This window comes from Ostrinia furnacalis, unplaced genomic scaffold (genome assembly GCF_004193835.3).
Source record: "Ostrinia furnacalis isolate ACB-3 unplaced genomic scaffold, ASM419383v2 OfSCF7182, whole genome shotgun sequence".
Classification (NCBI taxonomy): domain Eukaryota; kingdom Metazoa; phylum Arthropoda; class Insecta; order Lepidoptera; family Crambidae; genus Ostrinia; species Ostrinia furnacalis.
The window spans coordinates 1,611,338-1,637,270 of NW_021137421.1; the positions used below are offsets into that span (position 1 = coordinate 1,611,338).

Genomic DNA, 25,933 nt, shown 5'->3' on the forward strand with positions numbered 1-25,933 from the left:
TACACCATTATCTTCTATGATCTGAGTATAGGTACAACCTACCACTTATTTGGACTAAGGTGTGGAGTTTGTGAAATTAGGCCTTGTAGAGTTAGGGGGGCGTGTAGAGTCTTACTCTAAGCTTGGCCCAACTTTTTGACAGTGCGATTCATTTGGTCTGGGATTGTTAACATTTTACATATAAATGTTTTTGGTGGGATCTGTTTTCCACTGTGCCAGAAAGAGGATTATGTTTTTCAAATTTATTTCTTTTGTTACCAGGGCAAGGCCAACCGGGAAAGGTCCCTCGAAGATCTTCGGCAGCACATCCACAGATACTACGTGCCGCTCGGTCGACAGTTCATGGTTCTGTTCCCGGAGGGAGGCTTTTTGCACAAACGGAGAGAAATCAGCCAAAGGTGAACTTCTGATAAATAAATAGATATATTTATTTTGTCGTTGGTAATCAGTATTATTTCAATATTTTACATTAAATGCATCTGATATTCTTCTGCATATTTTTTGTTTGTGGGTCCTGTGCTAATTCTTCTGGACTAACAGCCTGAACTGGTCTATGAGTTGTAATGGTGGAAACGAGTCTTGCAAATAGTATCGTATCGATTCGATCAAAAGTTTTATTTCAAAAATCACAACGAAGAACTCACCTGATGAAAAATGATGATCAAGCTGAAGATGGAAGAGAGCTTCACTCGGAATCCTCAACCTCAAATTTTTATTAAAAACTATGTTAAAATGATCACAGGTTTGCTGAAAAGAACAATTTACCAAAGCTGGAGTACGTGTCGCTGCCACGAGCTGGTGCCATGAAGGTCATCATGGAGGAGATTGGCCCCAACAAGAATAACATTGCTAGCACCTCTAAGGATAATTCTAAGAAAGGTGAGGTTAACATTTAATCATAATAATATTATGATAACAGTAAAGACTTCCAAATGATTAAAAATAACAATAACATAAAATTGGAGTACGTAAGTCACCAGATTCCAAACGATTAGTAGTTCGAGAAAATAGAAAAATATTTCCAATCAGATTTGAAATTGATGTTATTTCAAGAAACTGTTAGCTACAACTTGCGCCCTTTTACATGTGGAAATCTACATCTCTATTTTTTTCTGATTGTCAGGTTTCGTTTCGTGTGTACTAAAGGATTATTTAGAAATTGTCTTCATCATCTGATTAGTTTTACAGTTTTTATGCTATTATCTTGACATTTACAGACGGAAACTTCAACCAAAGTATCTCGCCCAAGATCATCGACAACAAGATAGGGGACAGCATCGAGTGGATCCTGGACCTGACCATCGCCTACCCTGACAGGGTGCCGCTGCATCTGCAGGACGTGGTCTGCGCCATCAGGCCGCCCTGCACCACGCATTTACACTATAGGTTATATCCTAGCAGCGAGGTTAGTGATATAATTTTCAATAACATCATTCAAAAAGTAATTTCTAGCAAAGAGACTCCATGATTCGTAAGATTCTTTCTTGGTATTTTTTTTTTCGAATCCTTTGGATCCTGTTTTGAAGATTTCGAAATTGACTGTGATCCTTGACTTGGTACATTAAGGCCCAGAACACACGGTGAAACGCAACTACAACGAAACTGCAACTTCTAGTTACTTTTGAGTTGCATATAAGTTTCTGCCATAGCGTCCGTTGAGAGACCACACATGACGCGACCAGTTTGAAACCGGTTTGAACCCGTTTGCAGTTTCGTTGCAGTTGCGTGTTTTACCGTGTTCTGAGCCTAAGAGATGCGCCGAAGAAATTAAAATGTGTCCTTTCATTATAACTAGACTTTAGTATTATCTTCTTTCATTAAAATTTGTAATTTTGTATCTTATTATTGCCAACTATGTAAAATACTACATGTTCTAGCCTGCACTCTAAAAACAAGAACGTCATAACAATTCAAAACTGTTTTGTGATCGTCACTAAAGTGGATCTTTTTTAACAGGTACCTACAGATACTGAGGGCATGACCAACTGGCTCTACGACAGGTTTATAGAAAAAGACAAGATGTTAGAAGAGTTTTACCGCACGGGCAGTTTCCCCTCAGGTTCTAATACCAACGTCTGCAGAACTGTCAGACAGGACAACCTTAGGTACCTGATTCTCCACCTCTTCTTCATAGCATCTACCTTCATCCAGTACAAGATGTTCTGTGGGTTACTTGAGCTTGTCTGGTAACAAATTTGAAGTTGGTTAGTCGTGAAACAATTTTGTATCTTTTGATAAATCTCTAGCTACCGTTTTGTGTTTAATAGTCTTAGTTACGATGATATCATTTCTAGATTTTATAATAATATGCATTTCTTAATTTATACGTTCTGGACCAGTTTTAGTCGTATTTTCTTCATTAGTGTCATTGTTAGTGTATGATAGTCGTAGAGAATTGCTAAATGGAACAACAAAAACTCTTTCTACCTCAATTAAACTTACAAGCCCTCTTTCCTGAAGTGTAGAACCTGTATTGTTAATGTATCATTAGCACCAGTGATAATAATTTAGTAAGTTATATTCGATCATAGACAATTCTTCTCAAATTATAATTTCACGACTAACCAACAATAGTTTTCATTGAAGACGGAGTTAGCAGCAATGGTTCTAATGCTTTACATCCATTGATTGTTTTGCTTCCTACCTTTTTTTAAATACTTTGTTTTTTTTTTTTTCAATTTACATCAATAACTTTGCATGTCTTTAACATAGTAACGCATTTAGTCTATGATACACTTGGCTAAGCAACGTTTACTTTATTAACTTGGTATGCTTAAGTCACTATAGTAGGATTTGGAGTCCTGCTGACTTTGCCATAGCAAAAACAATCAATGGTGAAAGCAAATTTTGCACTCATTCTAAGGTGCGTGGCGAAGTACATTTTTTAATTTTAGTTTCTTTTCCTAGGCTTAGTTTTTTGTTACGTTACCTCGTTGACATATCGCGACGGCTTAGTTGGTGCCGGTTTTGGCGCGGTGTTTAGGTTAGTGTAAGTTCACTTTCTAATTGTGAGTGCCGTGAAGCGATACACGATCAGTTTTATATTGTTCTACGGAATTTGTTACATCTGTTTCCTGATCGCTTTGAATTTTAGCCTTATTCTAAACGGGGTTGACATCAAAGTTGAATGCAGAACGTTTCTTTATAACTGCTTTGCTTTGGAAACCACCCAAGATTTTTGAACACGAGTCTATATACCCTTTATTATTACTTTTCACATCTGTAGTACTTAATAATACACCTGATACTTTAACTTTGAACTCGATTTATGTAATGTCCTTCAGCTGATCGTGTGTACTGTGCTTTTCGGTGTAGGTATGTGTTAATCAAAGCGTGCTGTGACATACAAGTCAATATATAAGTAATTCTAACATAGGTATTGTGCTTGCGTCGAACCAAATTTTGATCCCTTGTGACAATAAAAAATGTTACCCTCCTATGCAGTCGGATAGGAAATAGTCGAGCCCTTTTTATCTTTCACCTTCACTTCCAAATTCTATTTAATCAGATTCGCTTCGAAGTTTGGATTCTTATAATGGAATTCTTTTTGGAATTGCGCGTCAATTCTTGATTGGAATTCTGAATAGTTAGGTACTCTCCAGTTACGGTGCTTATGGAATTATCAATTTTCAAATGACGTGTGTAAGTAAAGTCTTATGTAAGTAGAATTAGGTGCTATTTTCCAACAAAAGTGTAAAGTTTTATGAGATTTCCTTTACAAGAGACTATCATTACCAGCATTTAAGTTTATGACTGATAAAGATCCTCCTCCTTTTTTGAAGTCGGTTAACAAAACTACCTATTATTTTAAATCTGCATCTTCGGTGAATGATTCTAAGTGAAATATTACATATACAGGTACATTTTCTTTACTGCACACGTTTAATTATTTTTCAAAGCAGATTGTCTTTTTTTATGATCTTCGAGTCGGGGCCATACATGTGAACTTTAAACTAGAGGTATAATTTACAGAAAAATCACCGTAGCTGGATAGAAAAATAAGGTTTCACCAAACCTCTATCAATGTCTAAATTAGAATTAAGTCACTGTAATACTAAGAATTAAAAATAAGAAGTGCGTTTTTTTATCGTTCCTTTACATGAATATTGTAATGTACAGTTATTCAGATGTGTATAAATGGTGTAGTTTTGTGGTGGAACATAAATACAAGATAATGCCAAACATATTTGCCGCAAGTGCCTAGGCTTATTGGTTCGTTAAAGGCTTACCTTTAATTTGAGAATTAGCAAATAACTAGGGATCGATTCTAATGTCATAGATAATGATTGCTTTTGTAATAAAACTAAATTGTTGCAAAATTTTCATTCAACATCCAATTAGATTTTTACTTCTTCTTCTTCTTATCGTGTCGAAAACAAACCTACACAGTGTCAGCCCAGAACTCCGCTACAAGAGTGGCGTTGTCAGCAGCATTCATTAAATCCTCCTGCGTGCCGTAGCTCGCACATTTGTACTGTTTTAAAATCTAGAAGAATATTAGGTATCTATTTTGTCAATGAAAAAAAATCCAAAAAAGCGTGACGTTAATGAAATAGTTTTCCTGCAGAAAAAATATTTGTCTTACTATACAAACCTATGTGTTTCATGTGGATACGATATTTTATTTCAAAAACTATTATCAAAATTTTTGTTAATTATTGCTACTTAGTGAAATTTATGGTTTTCAAATTATATCTATCGCCTGAGAATCGATCCCCAGAAACGAGTGAAAATACAAAACGGTTGGATGTTGTGAGAGTTTACTCATAAATGTTTGTAAAAAGTGAACGCTTTCAAAGTGTGTAAAATTTATATTACATAATATAATAATAAACAAATTGTAATAATAATAAGCTATACCTAAGGAACCGTACTATGTATTCGTGGAGTTTGATGCGGAGCCTGATGCCTGTTTCAGCTCTTACTGATAAAGTCACTGATAGCTTACGAGGAACTTATCTGTCAGATAAAATACTAAGTCTTGGACACAGAATATCTGGCAGATAAAGTCACTGGGAATCTTCAACCTTCATTCGTTAGATAGCATTGTATTTCATATCTTTATTAGGAATAAGCTGAAAACTTGAGTTCCGCAACAAACTCCGCGTATGCATGTAAGAAGTAGTAAAATTTTCGATCACATTCTGGCGTATTATAAGGAAATATATTATTTAAATTGTAAATCAATAGGAGTAAAATATTTTTAAACATGGGTTCGTTTTAGAAATTCCGTAGAAACGTGATGAATTTATCACATCCGACCAAGTTCCTTTTTTGTCCAAAACTTGTGCCTTTTTCAATGAAAGTAGCTTTTTAACCGTTTTCGTGCATCCCAATTAGAGGAATAATTTAAAACAGTTCTTAGATTTTTCTGTAAATAACATTTTACCTATAAAACACTCTGTACTCACATAATCTTTGATACTTTTATCATAAAATGAACACAGAATATTTAGCGTGTATATTTTAGCACAGAACATCTATCACACACAGACTAAAAATTTTGTTTCCATTAAAAATCATTTCCATCAGTTGTAAAAAAATGAAATTTTATGTCAAAGCAGGGACTTAAAAATGTGTAACCAATACAAAATATTGATTAATGCATTAATTAAAATTAAAAATAATTGTAAGTACCTAATTGAATGAATTTGAGTGAGAATTATTGAACATTTGATGTCATTATCATATTAAGTGTATAGTGATGTAATGTCACGATTAAATTAACGATTTTTTTTCTATACATCATTGAGTTAGGTATGTACTAGAATGAGTGACTACTTTTAAGTTGTTATTTTCTTTTACTTTGAGTTAAGTTTGTCATTTTAAACCTAAGTTGTAGCAGACTTTTGTTATGCTTTCAGTGGTAGGTATGTACATTAACGAGCTGTGCGTTTTTTTATTTGCTTTTAGTTTTAATTGCTTAATGTCGATATTGTCAAATGGCATGAAATGTCAGTTTTTGACAACGGTATTACCATTTTGACAGCAAATGACGCTTTCGACTCAGATCTTAGACGTTTGATGTTCAAATACTTAAAAGATATAACTAGGACCATTTTAGACATATAAAAATAGTGACACCAGTGATTCGCGTGATTTTCACAATATCGCGATGTGTTTAAACATAAGTCAGTTTATATGACATAAGAAAAACAGGTAATAATTCTGTCAAATGTGTAAAAAAAAATCTTACGTCTATGGTCTTATAAAGCTATTGAAGTCAATGCGATGCTGTTGTACCCACTATGAGCTATATTAGTTTATATGTTGTTAAACACTGGATTTTGTATGTGATCCTTTAAACAGTGATTAAGGTTCGGTATCCTGAGTAAACGAGTGTGATAGGAAATGTAAATCATTGATACAGTCATAGCAAATAGTGGAAATTGCAATGCTAAATGTAAAAAATGAAAATTAATATAAATAGGAATTAGGTTAATATTAAAATACGAATTTATTAATACATAGCCATCTATAATATAATTTCATTACTTACAAAATTTCTGAAATACTCTAACACACTAATATTTCCATTTCCATTACTCAATAGCAATCCCATTTTTATTTTTGGTTTTTAAGGTAAATTCAAAATATTTACTAATAATTAGGTAAGTTTTTTTAAGTTATTCCATTTTTACGATGACTGTATCAGAATCATTAATTTGGAAATTGCCAATTATGTTACTGTCTCATATAAATTGATTGTGTTTACATTTTTGGCCATTTCTGATTGGATGAAACTTTAGTTAGAATGTTTTTGAAACAAAATTAAATGTTAATCATTAGCCAGATCGTGTCAATGTCGGTCTAATGAAAGTCCTAAATGTATTTTTAATGTTGCAACATCAATTAATTTCCCAACGTGTTTTCAATTATGTAGGTATTCAGCGAATCAGAAATCAGATATTTATGAAAATCGGCCCCGACTCAAATATCTGTATTTCCTTTGATATTCGGTGGAAATAATCGGATAATGTGTGTTTACCATTTTATACTTGAAGTATTTTGATCCGATTGATCCGAATTATATGCGTGTCTATCAAAACATTTTTTGTGTTAATTGATCTATTCACATCATGCGCGTGGATTTTGGTATAATTGGAGAAAAATCGTATAGATAGGTACTTAATTAAAATATCACACTTTCAGGATATAATTTGGTATATAAATAATCCGTTCTCATGATGTGTGTAGAGTTTTAGGTGTGAAATCAAACGGCATCAAGATTTGGCACTTACTTAGATACTTTATACTACTACTTTATAGTTAGGAGATCATTCTAGTCAGACTAGGCGTATTCCTACATTGTTTGCCTACATTTTCCAATAAACCATTGTATAAACGCATCTGAAACATTTTAAAAAGCTTTATTATTTCACTTCGATGCACCAATTTTTTGAAATAAAATTTTATGTAGGCATTAAACTTGCGTTTCAAAGGAGTGCGCCTTCTGTACTTGTGTCATGCTAATGTTACTCTGTGGCCAGTTTCGATGCCGTTTGGACCTGCATTCGCTTAGCTGTACATATTATACTTACGGACATGTCCACTGTTTGTCAATAAAGCACGTTTGTGGCACTTAATATGTGGGTAGTTTTATTTCTGCATAAAAAAAAACTTCATAACTGTGTACATTTTTAAATAATTTCTTCAATTTTAAAGTCTGTGTGGATTTGTACCTAACAGGGTCTTATTTTTCTTGACAGATTTTTTTTTAGCATAATAGATAATGAGCATTTCGACAGAAGAGAAGCAAACTTATGTACCAATATCAGCATAAATCGAAGTAAAATCTTATGGATCAAGTCATAAGTGTCATTTTGCAACAAAAACCAGTCTTGTAATGACTGTTCAATGGTACATAATGCCTACGTTTCGATGACAAAAATAAAAAAAAATGTTTTATCAATATATTTCATCGATATGTGAGTTAATAAAATACCAGTCCAAAAATACGAAGTCCGCAATATACGGCGGTTGTGCAATACAGACAGACGTGACAAAATATAAAGGATGTAGGGCCATACTTTATCGGCCGGTGGAAAGCACGTACGCGTGTTTGCCGACGTCCCCATCAGTCGTATATAGGAATTTCTGGCTATACAGCTGTGGTACAAAAGGGAGATCGGGCGGTGCATATCTGTATTTATTTGATCTGGGGGCGTAGTGTGAGTTTACGTCAAACGCATTCGATATCGACAGCGTAAAAAAGTGACATTAAAATGTATGACGAATTGTACAGCGCCCCTAGCGGAAACTTTCAGGAACTAAAATCTTCATTATTTTTAACGCAGTCGATATAGAATGTATTTGATGAAAACTCACACTACGCCCTTTGTTTATTGTTTTTGTGCGTTAATATTAATTTTGTATTTCCTTTTTTTACATGAAAAATTCTTCTGACTAATACACCAGCTGGCTGAGGTACGAAAATATTAGTAAACATTTCAATGTATTTTACCAATTTTACGGTGTGAGCTAGTTAGAGTTAATAGTTTCAAGTAAAAATGTGTAACCTTGAGATTAGCACAGATGATTCACAAGCTTATTTAGTCTTTAGCCTCTTAGGACTGAAAATAATGACTGAAAATCAGCATCAGATGGTTGAAGTCACTGCCTGTCTGTAAATGGAAAGAAAATCGGTTAATTAATCATCTGTTCTGTTAATCACCTGTTATTAAATAAGGCATTGGACTAATGTCGGGATAAACACTATTAAATACAGAACTGTTTTTAATCATTAAATCACTATTAAAAATTTAGTTAGGTCTCATCTCATTCTCTCGCCTCTGAAACGTGGTGGCATTTACAAGGATTTTTTATTTTCAAAAACGATAAACCGGTGACAATATTGCAATGATTAAAATAATATTGATGTATGGCAACACGACAAATTTTTAAAAGCCTCCAAAGCCCGTCTGTCTATCACGTCGTCACGTACAGATGTTTACCCACGTTTCCATCAGATCTATATAGAAATTTCTGAGGAAAGCTCCTGTGGGCTGAGGATAAAGCGTAGGCGGGATACTTTTGATATTCAAGACTTAATATTTTCCTAAAAAGTGATTTTATAAAAATTACCTAATTTGCTTCAAACACTTAATTTCTTGCGAGAGAGGTTAACGCCTCAAAAATCTTTGCTAGAAAGTTTTCTGTTTTCTGAGAGTTTGCTATGCTACTTTATGTAGGCGTCTCTATTTGAGCGATCTATTCTCATTCAGTCAGAAAAGTTTTACTTCAATAAACATCATTTATTACTAAGTATTGCTTTAACTTTTACTAACTTTTTTTCTATTTCAGTACGACAAGCGTTTGGAATGATAAATCCTTGAAAATCGTTCTAAATCTGTGACTGTTTTTATCTAGTAAACCAAAATCTTACAGAACTTTTGTCCACCATTATTAAAACGGTTTGACGAAAGACAGAAAAACGGTGCACGTTTTTTCAAAATAGTGTCTGTTACAAACACAAGAGATGCCACCTTGTTTAGTTTGGCAATGGCGTTTTACGAGCAAAGGATTTCTTCGGCTAAATTTTTTCTTGTTGTGAGGTCAAGTACCTATTTTGATTTCAGGCCTAAGACTTGTTTATCTGATTGAAAATGTGTGTGCAATCAAAAGACTGTTTGTCAACCCCATCACAAGGGTTTTGCCCTCTCCAGACTTACGCCAAAAACTGTTTTGACACGCGAAATCCACATTCCCCCATGTTTGAATAAGATGTCATGGAAATGCTGTGAATAAACTACAAGACGAGCGCAAATTGAAATAGAATTATTTGCTTTGTAAGAGGACTTTTTCTGAATATACTCGGATGTTTTATTTGAAGATATTTCGACATTATTGTAACTATATTTTTTGTGCTTACCTATTGGAAATTGGAGGCTGCTGTTCAAGATGAATTTGAGAATTACGGGTGAATCAGTTTTTGTCACGATTCACTATCAATAATGCAGGAAAAGAAAATGTGGTTTTCCCATGATTGGCAGATTTGCCAGACCGTAAGTTATTTAGCCAAAATGGCGTCTACTGCTGGACAAAGACCTTCCCCGAGGATTTCCACAAGGGCCGGTCTTGCGCTGCCTGTATTCATGCGCTTCCCGTGACCTTCACTAGATCGTCGATCCACCTAGTCTTAAAATTAGCATGTCCCACTTGCGCCGGAGGTAGATGGGCCTAATAGGTATCGAACAAGTTGAATAGATATCTTTCTTGGATCATTGTTTGTATAACGTCTTATATCCACGTATCTTTTCTCTTACATCTATGAAAACCACCTAAGCTTAATCGCAACAAGTGGTCCTGATAGCAATCTTCTCGAAAATGATTAATGAAAGAGCGAAGCGAACGCCAATATCGAAGTATCTATCATCGTTAGGTTTGTCGATGTAGGGCAAGTCACTAGTGTAATAAGAGTTCATACATAAATGTATGTATGTAGGTAACTAATTAGAAATTGAAGGTAGAGGTCAGGTGATGGCAAAAATGACAAGACTTCTACCCGACAGCACTTCCACCCCCATCACTTAGATGGTTGGCAGTCCACAACAGTACGTTTCTCTAGAAACTTCCTGCCCCGTACAACCAAACTGTGGAATGGACTGTCGTCTGCGGTGTTTCCGGACGGATACGACCTGCAAGCTTTCAAGAGGAGAGCATATCTTCACCTTAAAGGCCGGCAACGCACCTGTAACGCCCCTAGGTCTGCGGGTGTCTATGGGCGACGGTAATCACTTATCATCAGGTGATCCGTTTGCTCGTTTGCCTCTGTCACATAAAAAGAAAAAAAGACTTCCGCCTGTATTCACAAACATTACTATGAGGTCTCACAGTGCAGGGTGAAACACGACCAGTCAGAGCTCCATTCAACGCTGTGCTTTCGATTTTTTGATTCACTTAAGCAAGCATCGTTTGTGAATACGGGCGTTAGTAATTGTGAGTTTTGCATTGAACATGGGATTGCGTTTGATTCAGTTGGGAAGTTGTTAGTTTAGCAATAATTGCAGGACTTTTGCAGGACAATAACATTCATTCGTCAAGAAAATCCAATGAATTTCCAATTCATCACCAAGTACTTATTGAATGATGAAAATAAAGAAAGTGACGTCATAGACATGTATTGCCATTTAAAATATTAATATGACACGCATGTTGACAGCTCATAAAAATACATTAACAATTAATTGCTGGTGTCAATTTATTGTATCATAATAATAAATATCTACTTATTTTTAATCCCTACTTATCAAATAATTAACTCAAAAACCATGAAATAAGCTAAAACTATCGCGAGTGTTCCTCAAATGTTGAACTACCCACATTATGGGGTGTGAAGTATAGCGCCAGGATGGCATAATCACTTACGGCTCGGTACGTTATCTCACACCCAAACCACTTTGAACCCCCATCGCCTGGTTTAATGTTCTTAATTATTTGATTTTACTCTTATCGATCGAAATTAACATATTTTTTTAGTTTTGAGAAATTATTTTTATTCTAACATAATATCTTAAAACATTATTGTTTATTAAATAACGCAAACAACGTTATGTTATTAATAATTAATAAAAATGTAGCTAAAATAACGTTAAGCGTTATCCGTTATGGTTTTTTAATCTGCATAAATACTTTTGACATTAACATAAACACCATCACCCAAGAGAATAATTAAATCACCATGGTACCTAATTTATTAGAAATAATAAACATTAATTAGATTTAAAAAAACATTATTTTATCAGTTTGTCAGGTATCGAGCATTTACATAAAAATCAATATTGGCGGGTAGACCTAAATTTTATTTCTTTAAATTTTGTTCTGTCAATTTGTTTAGTTTTGTGCTGGTCAATGAGTGCACTCGGTTTGTGCTCACGGGGTTTTAAATTTGATAATTATTTCATCAAACAATTTAATTGTCGTGTGTGTTAAACATTTCTAGTGTTTCTAGTGTGTTTGTTACTTATAATTTTATCGTAATTATGGTGTCGTGTTAAATTTATTTCAACCATTTTTTTTTTTGTGAAAGTGCAGTGAATTTAGTGTGTTTTGGAGTGATGGAGAAGGTTATATGGAGCTACAGTTCGTCAAGTAAGGTAGGTTTTTATCTTTCAATCAACTAACACTAATTTTGCCATTGGAATAATATTGGCGGGTGCCAATTGAATTTTTTATTTATTTTTCGAGACAAAGTGAATAGATTTATTTTGAAAACTCCTACATAATACACCGCAGTGCAGGACAGGTCGTTATGGAAATCCTTGGGGGAGGCCTTAGTCCAGCAGTGGACGTCATTGGCTAAAACGAGAGACAAAAACACACGTAGGCTTTGAAATGCCTAGGTAAATTTTTGGGCGATTTAATTCTACGAATATTTTCCCAATTCCGTACATTCCGTTCCATCCAGACACGTTGCGTTTACGATGTAATACAATAAAGGCTAAATACGAAGGCGGAGGAAAGCTGAAAATCGCTCTCAACCTGTAAATAACGTTTTCGCGAGTGCCGTAAAATGGATAATAGACACGTGTCGCGTTTGAAGGGTTAGGAAAGTTCTAGAAGGAAAATTTTAAAATATTAAAAAAAAAAAACAATATATTACGTGCAAGGAATTAGAAACTCTTCGTAAAATTAAAGCTGTACACTTACTTGCTGGTCAGTTCTACACAATAAAAACATTCTGTACAGGAAAATATTGTTAGTAATAAATGCCACTTTGGTTTTCCTGCGGATCTCCTCATTTCTGATTCGATCACGCAGGGAAACTCCAAGTAGGCCCCCCACTAGGTGGACCGACGATCTGGTGACGGTCGCGGAAGGTGCCTGGATGCGGGCGGCGCAGGACCGGTCATTGTGAAAAACTGTCCAACAGTGGACGTCTTTCGGCTGAAACGAACGAAAATAAATAAACAAAATTAATCACAACTAATGACAATTGAAATAAATCATTTTTATGAATATTACCAGGCCAGTTCATCTCCGCGAGTTTACATCGAAAACAAAACACGCACGATGGCCCACCTACAGGATACTATTCGACAAGGCCTCACATACGAGCGAACATTGACTCACGCACGCGTATTCTTGTGTATGATGGAAGAAAATAAAGAAAATGGTGTACTAAATACTGTGCAGTATTTAACTGCCTAAATAATAATAAAAACACAGAATGTACTTTTTTAAGTTGCCTCAAGACACTGAGAGGTAAATAAGTAGTTAATATTATTCATGATAATTCATGCTAAATCATGTATTTCCTCCGCCATTTTCCGCAGTTTGGCACCTCACGTCACATCATTTTACCGAAGTCAGCCCTATAGCTTCGGCGCAGTGCCGATCACTGACGTTTGTCAACAAAATGGTGCTTGACTCTAGAGACAGGCTAAATTACACCATATTGTTAATGACATTGAGCATACATTTTTTTAAATACCTTCGCGAAGTAAAACTTCTGTACGTAGTACTTATTATTATTCTGTGATATTACTGAGTAGAAACGCGTACCGGAAAACGCAGCGTGGGACGCCCACCCACAAGGTGGACCGACGACATCATAAAGGTAACAGAAAGACGCTGAACGCAGGCCACTACCAACCGAGTAACATGGAAAGCAAGTTCAGCAGTGGACTTCCTATGGCTGAGATGATGATGATGAGAAATACTCGTGTGTAGGGATTAAAGCAGCTGGAGTTGTTGTATGATACACAAACTTTCATGTCTATTATCAATTTTTGATAGCTACGAGTACATCAATTTCGCGTATTTTAAATATTAATGGTGCCTTCTAATATCTTATTGGCTCTACAAAATAAGCCCATTTTGCGAAGAGGCCTGAAGTCGATTTTGTATCGACAAAGGAAGCGTTTATATTTTTATGACAACGTATACTTTTTATCTTACGTTTAATATTTTATTGGTTCAAACACAGAAGGTTCAGTAAATTGCCATTTCGTTCGTAATTACCCTCGAGCTCATTTTGATATTACATTTTGAATTTCGGGGTAGGTAATAAGAATTCGGTTTGTTTGTTCTTTCCTTTATGTAAACAGTCGATACCACATCGGATTACATTTCTATTGAAAAGTCGCCTTTAATGATACTTTATACGTTGTCAGTTGTTACAGTGCCCTCGTGTGTACAATGCCAACATGTCAGAGGTTATTGCAAAGTGACACTCATTATTATTACATGTACTATGTATCGCCAACAGTGTTAACTGCCCATTGAAAGTCATGTCATCTCGTTCTATCGCAAAGAATCGCCATTTGATTAGAGCGAGAGCAAAAACGGAAATGGATAGTTAACAGTGTGGGCGTGTGTACAGATGACAGTACATTATATTATGCAAAATTTTAGCGAAATCCGTTCAGTGCTTTCAGCTGTGGGTCTATAGATCTGTCAGTCAGTTATGGTTGCCTTTAAAGCTTAAACCAAATCAACGCGTGCAGATCGCCATTGCCGGCGCGATCAAAGACCAATGACAGGTCGCGCGGTATTTATTTATTATTGGCCTGGCGATGGCGATTTATACGCGTTGGTGTGGTTGAAGCTTTACATATACCGATAAGACGCGATGATAGCGGATATAAATATAGTAGTTTTCGTATATTGTGCCTGAGGTTCAGAATTAAATTTTTCTATCTTTATCTATAACCAAAACTAGCGGCCGCCCGCGACTTCGTACGTGTGGATTTCGTTTTAGTTCGTAAAATCTGTTGTTAGTTAGATATCATGTTGATAGATTTCCCTCGCATGAATATTTACGAACATCAACAACGTAGTTTGTCCAGCACTGTAGATTTTAACCAATGACGATTTTTAGACACGTCTTATTTATTTATTGAAATTTATTTGTCACGTATCGTCATAAATTATAGCCTATATGTTAATCTGGGTTATAAACAATAATACTGTAAAGTTTTAACAAAATCCGTTCAGTAGTTTTTGCGTGAAAGAGTAACAAACATCTAGACATCTAGACATCCACACAAACTTTCGCATAGTAGGACTTAATGCCAAAAGATAAAATTACTTAGCAGACCCCAACAGACCCAAACCCGCAACTACTCACCACATTACCCCGTCAAACCTATTAATACTGCCTTTACCAGCAATAATTTCATCACAAGACGTCACTCTCAGGGTAAGAGGCCAATAACAGAAGCAACATATTGGATACGGGAGGCTGGAGAGTCCTCCACGGGTAAACAAAGCACTCCACGCGATATTAAAGTAAAAATAAACTATGACAATGCCGTATGGGGAAAGATTATAGCGAATATTTCGTTTTGATGTTACGTTATGGTATTTCCTACTGAAAAAAATTGTAGTTTATATTATACTGATTATAAAACGTTTCGTTTGTCTCGATGTATCGATTGTGGTGCTACAGTCGACTCAGACCAGATGTTATGAGTTTCAAATGTAATGGGACGCGATAGTTTCATATCTCATCATTATCACATCATTTAGTCTCCACTGAATGTACTGCAAGCAAATGGAGGAATCAAATCTTATATCAACTAGATTTTCTAATATCACTAGCGACCCGCCCCTGCTTTGCACAGGTACATGTATTATAGGTACTTAAAAACCTCTTGAATCACTCTATAAAAAACAGCATCAAAATCCGTTGCGTAGTTTTAAAGATCTAAGCATACATAGGGACAAACAGACAGAAGCGACTTTGTTTTATAATTTATCCACAACGAGGAGCCTTTTGGCCTGTATCTCACCTGATGATAAGTGACGATCAGGTCGAAGGTGGGAGCGAGCTTCACCCGGAATCCTCAACCACGGAGGGACTGGCTATTATCTTACCTCTAAGTGCCGGAACACAATAATGATATAATGATGATATGCAATATTGTAATGAGTTGCCCACCCTATTAACAATATAGACATCAACGCTAGCCGCGTTGGAAACAGTTTGCCCGGGGCAATCATAGCGCGTCAGGCTCACTTTGTGCGGATGACAGCTCGGCCGCGTATTTGCTAATTACAATGCCTTTATTCCCATCTACCCCCTTCGAGCTTGGCATCGGGGTGGTGGTTGGCACTAATAGGTGGCGTTTACCACCACAGTGCACAGAAGGCCCGGCAGAGGTCAAAAGTAAAAAAATCAGTTGTCTATTAATCTTTTTTTATTTATGCAGGTAGGTAGTTAAAAACCTCTAGTTTTAGAAAATAATAAAGTTCCAACATGTTTCTTAACAAATTGGTATACTTTTGCAAGTCAGAAGTCAATGATTGCATGCCTAAGAACGGTTGCTATCAGCGCGTCCTAAGTTTATTGCTTTGTTTACATAAAGTTTTGTTTATAAATTGTGTTTAAAACTAGTGCATTTAACAATGGAAATCCTGGAAAAAGGTAATGTGTAACTTTTTTTCAAAATTTTAAAGTTATATGGCTGGTATTAACATGTCAAATATGATGAAAATAATTGATGATTTATTAAATATTTTCAGACTTTTAGTTTAGTTCCCCGTCGTGCCCCGTAACAATTTATACGTCATTTGTTAGCTGACAATACGCTTTATTATATTTTGTATGCAATTTCACCCAAGAGTACCAAAGGCCTTGACAGTAGGGGTCCAAAGTTGCATTATTTACTTAGCTTTGAAATCCAAGACAATTTATTTTTCTGTTCTAGGCCAAGAAATTCATTGCTCGTTTTCAAGATTGTTTGTATTTGAGCAATGGAATGTTACAAAAGGCACGAATGCTGAAAAGTCTCGTCTTGTGTACCAGAATCTAAAGTTATCATTAGTTAGTGATGAGGAAAATATTGACATGAAGAATTTAGAAAATAAGAGAAAAAGAATTTAGAAGATAATTATCTGATTGAGAGTATTTTAAAAAGGCATCTCAGTCTACAAAAGTTTTCAAAAATAGACATTCTGACTGGTTAAGCGATCCTTATAATCACTGGTTTGCGAAATTTGCCTAAAAAAAGGAAGTCTTCTTTACCCAAAGAGTATTTTACTTTAATTTCAGTAGCATAATATAATAATATACAATGTTTTACAAAGTATTTTATTTTATTAAGAAGTTTTTCACTTTTGACCGCTGTTACATAGACGCGGGACCACCGTGCAGTGGTGAATCGCACCTATTTAGTTTCATCTGCCCCCTTCGTAGTTAAAGTACAGGATTTAGCTAAGGGAAACAGCTTGTTTATAAAGGTTTGAAGAAAAATATTCTTCTCTCTCATTCTTACTAGCAGTGTCCTCGGAGGAGTTGCCATTTTCCCACAATTTTAGTTGTGAGAATTTTGAAGTTAAAAAGGTAGAAACAAAAGACATCATAATCACCAATATTCTTGTGAATCTTGTGAACAGCAAAGTAGGTACTAGTAGAGATTAATTTCGAACAATTTAAAATCACTGCTGTAAGATATTGTTTAACGAAAACTAATTAAAACAAAACCGCAGACTCTGTCTCGCGGTTATGGTTTGTTTATTAGTGTATTTGAAAGGTTATATTATTTTGTTTAAGTACTCTGTAAGGAAAAGCTGTAAGCTTGTGTTTTAGTTATGTCTACAGTATAAGCGTTTGAAAAGGCTTTATAACGAGATAAATATTAAACGCAAATTAGATTTGAAGAGAAATTTCAATCACTGCGGTTGTCGGTGCAACGGAAGTCTGCGCCGCATCCGAGTTTGGATTTACGCGTCTCGTCAGGGTTACCTACAAAGAGTTATGTTGATTTTATGACACATCAATATTGATTAGAATGCGGGCTTAAAATGATTGTGTCTAATCGGGGATATTGTAATTATGCTAACTAATCAGTGTTACTAGCTTGTATTTATTACAGGTACTACTGGTGAACGATCATGCGATAGAAATACTATCAATATAATGCTTAAATGAAGGTTTAAAATATAACAAAATTTGTTTGGGACTAGGTAAGGTAGCAAAATGTCCAACCTATTTAGAAAAATTAAAAGAACAATATTCTAATACCTGATAAATAATTAATATTTATTTGTCAGTAATTAGAACATCGTTCTTTAAAAACTGACAACCCTATATCTGAGGTGAGCACCGGAAATGAACGCCTGTTTGTCTTCCTTCGCTGAAGTACGCTGAATTTCCTGTTTCTTTCAGATTGCAAGCTTTCAGAGTTGTGGTCTTATATTTTATGAAGGCTAAAAGATAAAGCGCTTTAATTAAAAAGAACCTGTGTTTTACCTCAAAGCGCTTTTTTATTTTATTTTTGAGTTCAGAGCTTTGAGGTTAATATTATGATAATAAAGGTAATTAGGTATGTCAAAAAAATATCAGCAAAATGCATTGGAAACAATTTTATAAAAAGCTTTTCACTGAGCTTTCCTCCCGCATCATCGAGGTTACCGGTGACCAGAAGGCCGGATTCTACCTTGGCCAGCGTTTAAGCCTAGCGATCCAACGCGGAAACGCTGCCAGCCTTTTGGGCACCGCTAACCTCACCGACAGATCTGGGGATAGGGATACTTTTTTAATTTAACTTTTATTTTCCTTTTTTGTAAATATTGTATTTTTTTTTATACATATAGTTTAGTTTTTAAGTTTGTAAATTACTTGTACAAATTTAGTTTGTTGTTCTGAATAAAAATGAATCATCATTAGATATTTTATAAAGTTTAATAAAACTGTTATTTGTTATTACTTAGTATTAAATTATGGCGCCTTCTCCATTCGTATGTTTTTAAGAATAAGCCCTTCTAAAGAACATGTTTTTTTCCAAACCGACCAAAATAGGAAAGAAGCACCATGGGAAAAACCTAGCACAGTTTATCTACGCTAACGACATAGTATAGTCACATAGGATTCCATTATAGTCCTGAAACACACATGGGTGAGCATTTCGAACTGTTTTTGCTATCTTAAATCCAACCCTATGTTTTCCACATAAGAATCAAATCAGCTACCGTACTCACCTGTGTACAGGGTATCTGACGACATGGAAAAAAGTCCTAGACCATTTTTTATCGTAGCATACTCAATGGCCTTTACAAATTGTTCAACGCAGTGTGAACTGATATCCGACTACGTACTGTGGGCCTAAAGGACCTTCCTAGCGACTGCGTTTCAATGGCAGTTACACTCGTGCTACACGGGGTAAGAGATACGAGTAAGGCCCAGAACACACGGTGAAACGCAACTGCAACGAAACTGCAACTGCTAGTTACTTTTGAGTTTCATCTAAGTTTCTGCCATAGCGTCCGTTGAGAGACCACACATGACGTGACCAGTTTGAAACTTTCAAACTCAAAAATAACTGGCAGTTGCAGTTTCGTTGCAGTTGCGTTTCACCATCTGTTCTGGGCCTAAGTTAGCATATCTACGAGTACGAGTATAAGCATATTCGTATAGTCTACGACTCAGGGTAGATTCGACCTAACAAGAGTAAATTAATCTCAGAATAAACTTGTCTATATTTCCCATATTGAAACTGTTAATATGCCAGTTATACCAGGAGTTATTCTCGGATAAAAGTTTGGTCGAATCAGGCCTCAGAGTCTTTAAGTACTCGTTATACTCGTGCTACACAGTGTAGAGACAAGTTAAACTACACTGTAACTATCTAGGAATTAAAAGTTTCAAAGAAACTAGCCTGTGGTTTGCGGATGTAATGAAACGCAAACGAAACAGAAGTGGAAAATTTTCTCAAGATATTCTTGTAATTTACTTGATTGTTTACCTGTATTAGTGAGTTGTGACTAACAGTGAGTAGCTGCTTCGTTTAAGCACTGGCCCATTTATTGTCCCGAAGCAGTGGTAGGGTTAATACTGGGACGTGTTAAAGTATTTTTCAAAAGTCTATTTGCAAAAATAAATGAGTTTTATGAGTATTGTTATGTTATGCACACTGTTTATTTTATAAAAATAATACAAAACTACAGAATCATTCAATCATTATCTTCTCGATGTATTATTATACCTACGAATATGGAAATTAATGTGGGTAAATCATGAATCTGTTTACTGTTCAACACCACAACGCCTACAACACCCTCTAAAGTTACTTTTGATACAAACAACATAAGACGTATCGTCTCGAGTACACATTATGTTAAAATACTCCAAAAACAAAAGATTTTTTTTCGTGATCAACTGTAATATATTCCCAATTTTAGATTGACAGTGCACTAGGGTTGTCAAGGTGTAGGGTTCACCCCCTATCCACTCACTATTCACCCCAACAACAGATGGACAGCCGAGTGTAATCTCGTTACGTGTGTGACAAGAAAAATAGCATACTTATAGTGGCGTGAGGGATGAAAATTGGCTGTTATTAAAATTCTTATTGTTAAGGGTTGGCACGGGTAAATTAAGTTTTTGATGGTAGGGATTCCGGATGGTATAAACTCGTACGTATCACGGGCCGAGTTGGTATTTTGAATATTATTAAATCTAGCCATGTCTTCTAGCTATGTTCTAGCAATAGATACTTACATAAAAATATGGAAACAGCGTTTGAGAAACCCATTTCATAATTAATTTATGAGTTTGGAATGTATACTAATAAAAAAAGTTAAGAAAAACACCGGATGTAAGCCGCTACCAACTGGCCAATCTGAAAATCTTTGAGCGAGGCCTGCGTTTAGCAGTGGTCGTCTCGTGGCTGAAATTATGATAAAAAACGTTGATTATACAGTATCATAATATATACATGTACTTATTCTATCTCCCAATCATTCATCATCATCATCATCATCATTTCAGCCAAAGGACGTCCACTGCTGAACATAGGCCTCCCCCAATGCTTTCCATGTTGATCGATTGATAGCGGCTTGCGTCCAGCGCTTCCCTGCTACCTAAACGATGTCGTCGGTCCACCTTGTAGGTGGACGTCTCACGCTGCGTTTTCCGGTACGCGGCCTCCATTCCAGAACCTTGCTGCCCCATCGGCCGTCATTTCTGCGTACTATGTGCCCTGCCCATTGCCACTTCAGCTCACTCCCAATCATTGAATCTCATAAAAAACTGAAATCTTAGGTTTCGTTTGTGAGATAGGCTTACAAAAAAAGGGAAAGTTACAACATCCTTCTTCTTCTTCATCTCCTCATCTTGGTTGAAGGAGTTAATGGATTTAACCCTGTAAATCATCCGCTCCACCTATTTTTTCCTCAAACATGACTAACTCTTATGCTCGTATCAGATGGGTGCCTTTTCCAGCCATCCATTCAGGGTATAACGTAATATTACACCTGAGTTCTTTCCTCAATACGTGGCTGCGTTAAGGCGATAACTCCGGGTAATTTTTACTTCGGGTTTATGGATTTTAGCATAGTACAGTGACAAGCAGTATCCTCACTTCATACAGCTACAGCTAGAGCGTTTTTGACAAAGTTTTATTAATTGTTTAAGGATTACTTTCAATAATAGAAATACGACGTTGTTGCAATTCACGAAGGTGAGTTTTATATGTGTGGTGGCTTGCTACTGTTCGTTTTTCAAAAGTTTTAATATACATTACATTATCTTTATGTGCATGTACACGCAAGTAGAGCTCACTCACCTTCGTGAGTTGCAAGAACTATACCTAAATGATATTTTAGTTAATTTATTCATTGCATAATGTGTGTGCAAACTGTGACTTACAGCTAAACATGAGCCCTTGGGTATTCCAATTATGACTGAGGCAACTTTTTCATTCACCATGAGGACACAGTTCTAATGTAAGATTTTACAGGCATTTGAAATAACTCATTCGGACCGACAAAATAAGCTCCAAAGATCAGGCTGATTCAAAACAGAAATTCCTCTAAACTGCTATAAAATTCTCATGGGAGTGGATTTTTCAAGATTAGTCTTTCAAGCGTGAATCATCTCTTTTTAATTTTATTATGTTTGATAAACTTTGTCAGCGGTATTCTCTGTTTAATAGTGGACCGACGATCTGGTGAAGGTCGCGGGAAGTACCTGGATGCAAGCGGCGCAGGACCGGTCTTTGTGGAAATCCTTGGGGGAGGCCTTTGTCCAGCAGTGGACGTCTTTCGGCTGAAACGAACGAACGAACGAATAGTTTTCCACTTTTTATGCCCCTGGAATAGGCTTTAAACTTATCTTATAAACTTTTTGAGGCTGCATTTTTTAAAATGGATTCTGTAAATGCATTTTCTGGATTTCAACTGCTGAGCTTGAAGAAAACTAGTATATTTTTGGAAGAATAAGCAATAAGCATGGGTTTTGAACTAAATATTATAATGAAATAAACTCTCATAATAATTTTCTTGGCTGTGCACGTTGCACACTACAGAAACTATAGTACGAGCATCAACTAATAAATATTCATCTTTTTTACGCTACGCTACCAATATCAAACTTAAAATTTTGTTCGATATCAAAACTCTACATTATTGTTATTATTACAAAGCTTTTATAACCTATCAATTTAACTAATTGGGCCAAAATCCCTGAATTGACAAAATCTTCGACCGAACTAATATCAATATTAACAAATACATTTTCAACACTAAACTGTTTTCCAACTATCGTACAATACATAAGCAAATACATAGTTTATATGTATAGAGCAGTCAATACGCCATGCCGAATTTATACAATTAAGAGAAGTTCACAACTGTACAATTAGATTAGGGCCTAATCAAACAAGGCTCACGCAGCTTTATCCGAATATCGGGGTAGGGCTGCCTCTATTAATTAAACATGTAATAGAATTTATATGTTACTAGCGGCCGCCCGCGACTTCGTACGCGTGAATCCCGTTTTTCCCGCTAATTCCCGTTCCCGTGGGAATTTCGGAAATTCCTTTCTTAGTGCACCTCTACGGTACCTAAGCTACGTCCCTTCCAAATTTCAAGTGCCTACGTTTAGCCGTTTAGGCTGTGCGTTGATCTGTCAGTCAGTCAGTCAGTTTCTCAGTATATTTAGATTGCAAGGTTTGAAATTTCGCATTTTGTGTTTGATTAGGTTTTCAAAACTTCATCAACTACGTATCATGAGAAAATCTTCATCATTTCAGCCATAGGACGACCACTGCGGAACATAGGCATCCCCCAAATGATTTCTTTAATGAGAAAATCTTACTAATATAATAATATGCTTGCAAAGCAAAGTACGTCAGGGTATATAAATGGATGGATGTTTGCTACTCTTTCATGCGTTTAATCCACTAAACTGATTTAGAAATAGTTAGAGGTATCAAGATGAAAAAACATGGGTTTTTACACCAGTTTTTGTCAAAAAAGACAAACGCGATGTAATGTTTTTCTACAGGCATGAAACGCTACGGAGTTATTGAACTAAGTAAATCTCTCCCCACCTGAAGGGCCTTTTCATAAAAATCAGTCAAACCTTTTCATTGCTCTAATATTCCTTCCTCATAATCGATTCAAAATTATTTTGTTGTTTCCTTTTTGCTAATAAGTGGCAACCCTAACGTCCATCCTTGTTTGAGTTAGTGTGTAGCCGGCCTAATGTTTGCTCCAGTAATTGCCGCGTTTTATTTGCGGCCTAGTAATTTGCGCTTAGCACTTCGTTACAGACGTTTAGTTTCTTGATTGTATTATTAGAGGTGGTTTACATTGGTTTAGGATGTTTGACTGACGGGTAGTTTGAATAAACAATATCTACAAATCATACAAAATTTCAAGTAAACAAAATTATTAATATTCCTTCTGTGGCTACAACAAAGACATTTTCTTGAGTTTGTGATGATGATGATGATGATGATGAAAAAAATTATTGCTGTCAATACTTTTTAATAACACGTTCTAGCTTGACTTCTACTTATTAAGCCATTTGTACATCACATTATACTCACATAAATAATGTTAAATCCAAAGTCATTGTAAAGTGCCAGATACTATGAGAAGAAAATGCACTCATAAAATCGTATTCACCTAAAATTCTAGGTGAAATCGGTACCAGAACATAAATTAAAGTCTACCGTCTTTATGGATTCCTGACAAATTCACAGTTTGTATACCTGGTAACAAAGGGACGAGGATCCAATATAGCCTTTGAGTAAAAATTCAGAGGTAGCCATCCTTTAGACGTTTATGAGGTTTTATTCGAAGGCAAATTAATTAAGGCACAGCTCAGCAGACGGCTGTTGGGGGAAACATAGTGCTGCGTTTGAACCTGTGATAGAGATTTTAAGGGAGTTTTACTACATTATGGTTAAAGAATTGGACTCTCTCGTCGCAGACCTTATGCTTCAATACCCGTAAAAGACACACAGTGCTGCGTTTAAACGTACGATAGAGACAAAGCAGTTTTACTATGGACAGAGACTTGAACTCTGTGGACCTAAATGGTCTGGCTTAAGGCCGAAACACACACAGTTTATAATTTTATTTTGATCACAGTTTGTTGTATTTCCAAATTAAAGACTTGACTTATTCAATCATTGAAGGCCTTCTTAATCATCATTTCAGCGGATACGATTCCCTAAGTTAGTCTTAAGCTAACCCAAGGCACGATAAAAATGTCAGTGCTCAAACGCCACAAGCAAAGTGTCGCTGTGGCTGATGCTTTTTTTTAGCCACAGCGTGCTTTGCTTGTGGCGTTTGGCCAATGGCCACAGCTATGGCCAATGGCCACAGCTACACCCTTAGGCTCAGTTGCACCACCAAACTTTAACCGTAACAATAACAATAACCGGTGTTTTTTTAATGGAGTTTGAGAGATTTGACGTTTGTCAAAGTTAAAGTAAGATGGTGCCTGCCAGCCTTAAGATCTTTGGTTAATCAAGCACTGGTGTCCCACATTACATTTGAGTGTTTTACGATACATTGAGCTTAAATGTTAGATATGCCTTAGAATATTCATTATTATCAAAATATTTTCAAATTAAAAGCCAGTTTAAGTAGCTAGTCAACTTGCCTTCTAAACTGTTTCAGTTTTGACGATGGGGCACAAAGGTGCATCTCATCTGATCCTTTGGCGACCGTGTCCAGTGCAAAACGATGGGGGTAATGGGTTTACTGCGCTTTGTGTTGCAGGAATATCGTTTATGGTGAATATTATGGTCGATTAGATATTGAATAAATAATAAGATTTGGTGATCACTAGCTGACCCGGCGACCTACCCCCTATGTTAATAAAAAAAATTGGATTCGTACCGCCTATGTTCATTAAAAAATGTCGGATTTTGATGGTGAAACAATTTTTCAAATCGATTAGCAGTTTCGGAGCATATTCAATACAAATAAACAATCAAATCTTTCCTCTTTATAATATTAGCGTACATAAAAAAAAGTATTTAAAATGGGAAATGGTTTTCCTCAAATAATTGAGGGAGAGTCATACAGAGTACTTCACCTTTGTAGTCTGTATTAATACCTACCTCAGTCAATTCAATGAGTAAAATATTGTGGAGTATGTACTACCAAGAAGTACCACTAAAGAACCAAGTGAGAAAACAAAATAATATTATTTTTATTTACAAATCACCTTACTTAAAGTAAAGTTTCAAATTCAATTTTATCATTATCTATTTGGATCGTATGAGATTTTGTTAAAATAATATTATCCCTTCTTTAGACTTCGCAAAATTAAATTCTACATTTACTCGTAAATTCAATTTATTCACACTGATCCAATTTTGCACGTCTCATTTCAATGAAAGTACCCGTAATACTTTTACATCTATATCTATACTAATATTATAAAGCTGAAGTTGTGGAATATGACGCTCAACCACCATAAGGAAGCTAAGGTGTTAGTGCATCTAATTTGCACAATCTTGGTTTGTCTATATATACTGGGCAGGGTAAAAAACTTCGTCACCGCGATGCAGGATTGTATGCGCGGTGGAGTTTGCCATAGTAAGATCGTAACAGCGCCATCTGTTGGTACGGTTTGTAGTGACGCAATTTATTAATCACAGCGGGCCTAANGTGTATAATAACAAGGGTAAAGTAATGTAAATTTATGTAATATATTTTAGATAAAACTATGCTTACATTTTTTAAC

At 35.7% G+C, this 25,933-nt stretch overlaps 1 protein-coding gene across 1 annotated transcript; it reads left to right on the forward strand.

Moving 5' to 3' along the window:
• The first annotated feature begins 264 nt into the window (after positions 1-264).
• LOC114363655 (acyl-CoA:lysophosphatidylglycerol acyltransferase 1-like) lies at positions 265-7,586 on the forward strand. The gene is made up of 4 exons (XM_028319451.1): positions 265-398; positions 743-879; positions 1,218-1,405; positions 1,957-7,586. The coding sequence occupies exons 1-4, from the start codon at positions 343-345 to the stop codon at positions 2,188-2,190; spliced, it is 615 nt and encodes a 204-aa protein (XP_028175252.1). The 5' UTR covers positions 265-342; the 3' UTR covers positions 2,191-7,586.
• The last annotated feature ends 18,347 nt before the right edge of the window (positions 7,587-25,933 follow it).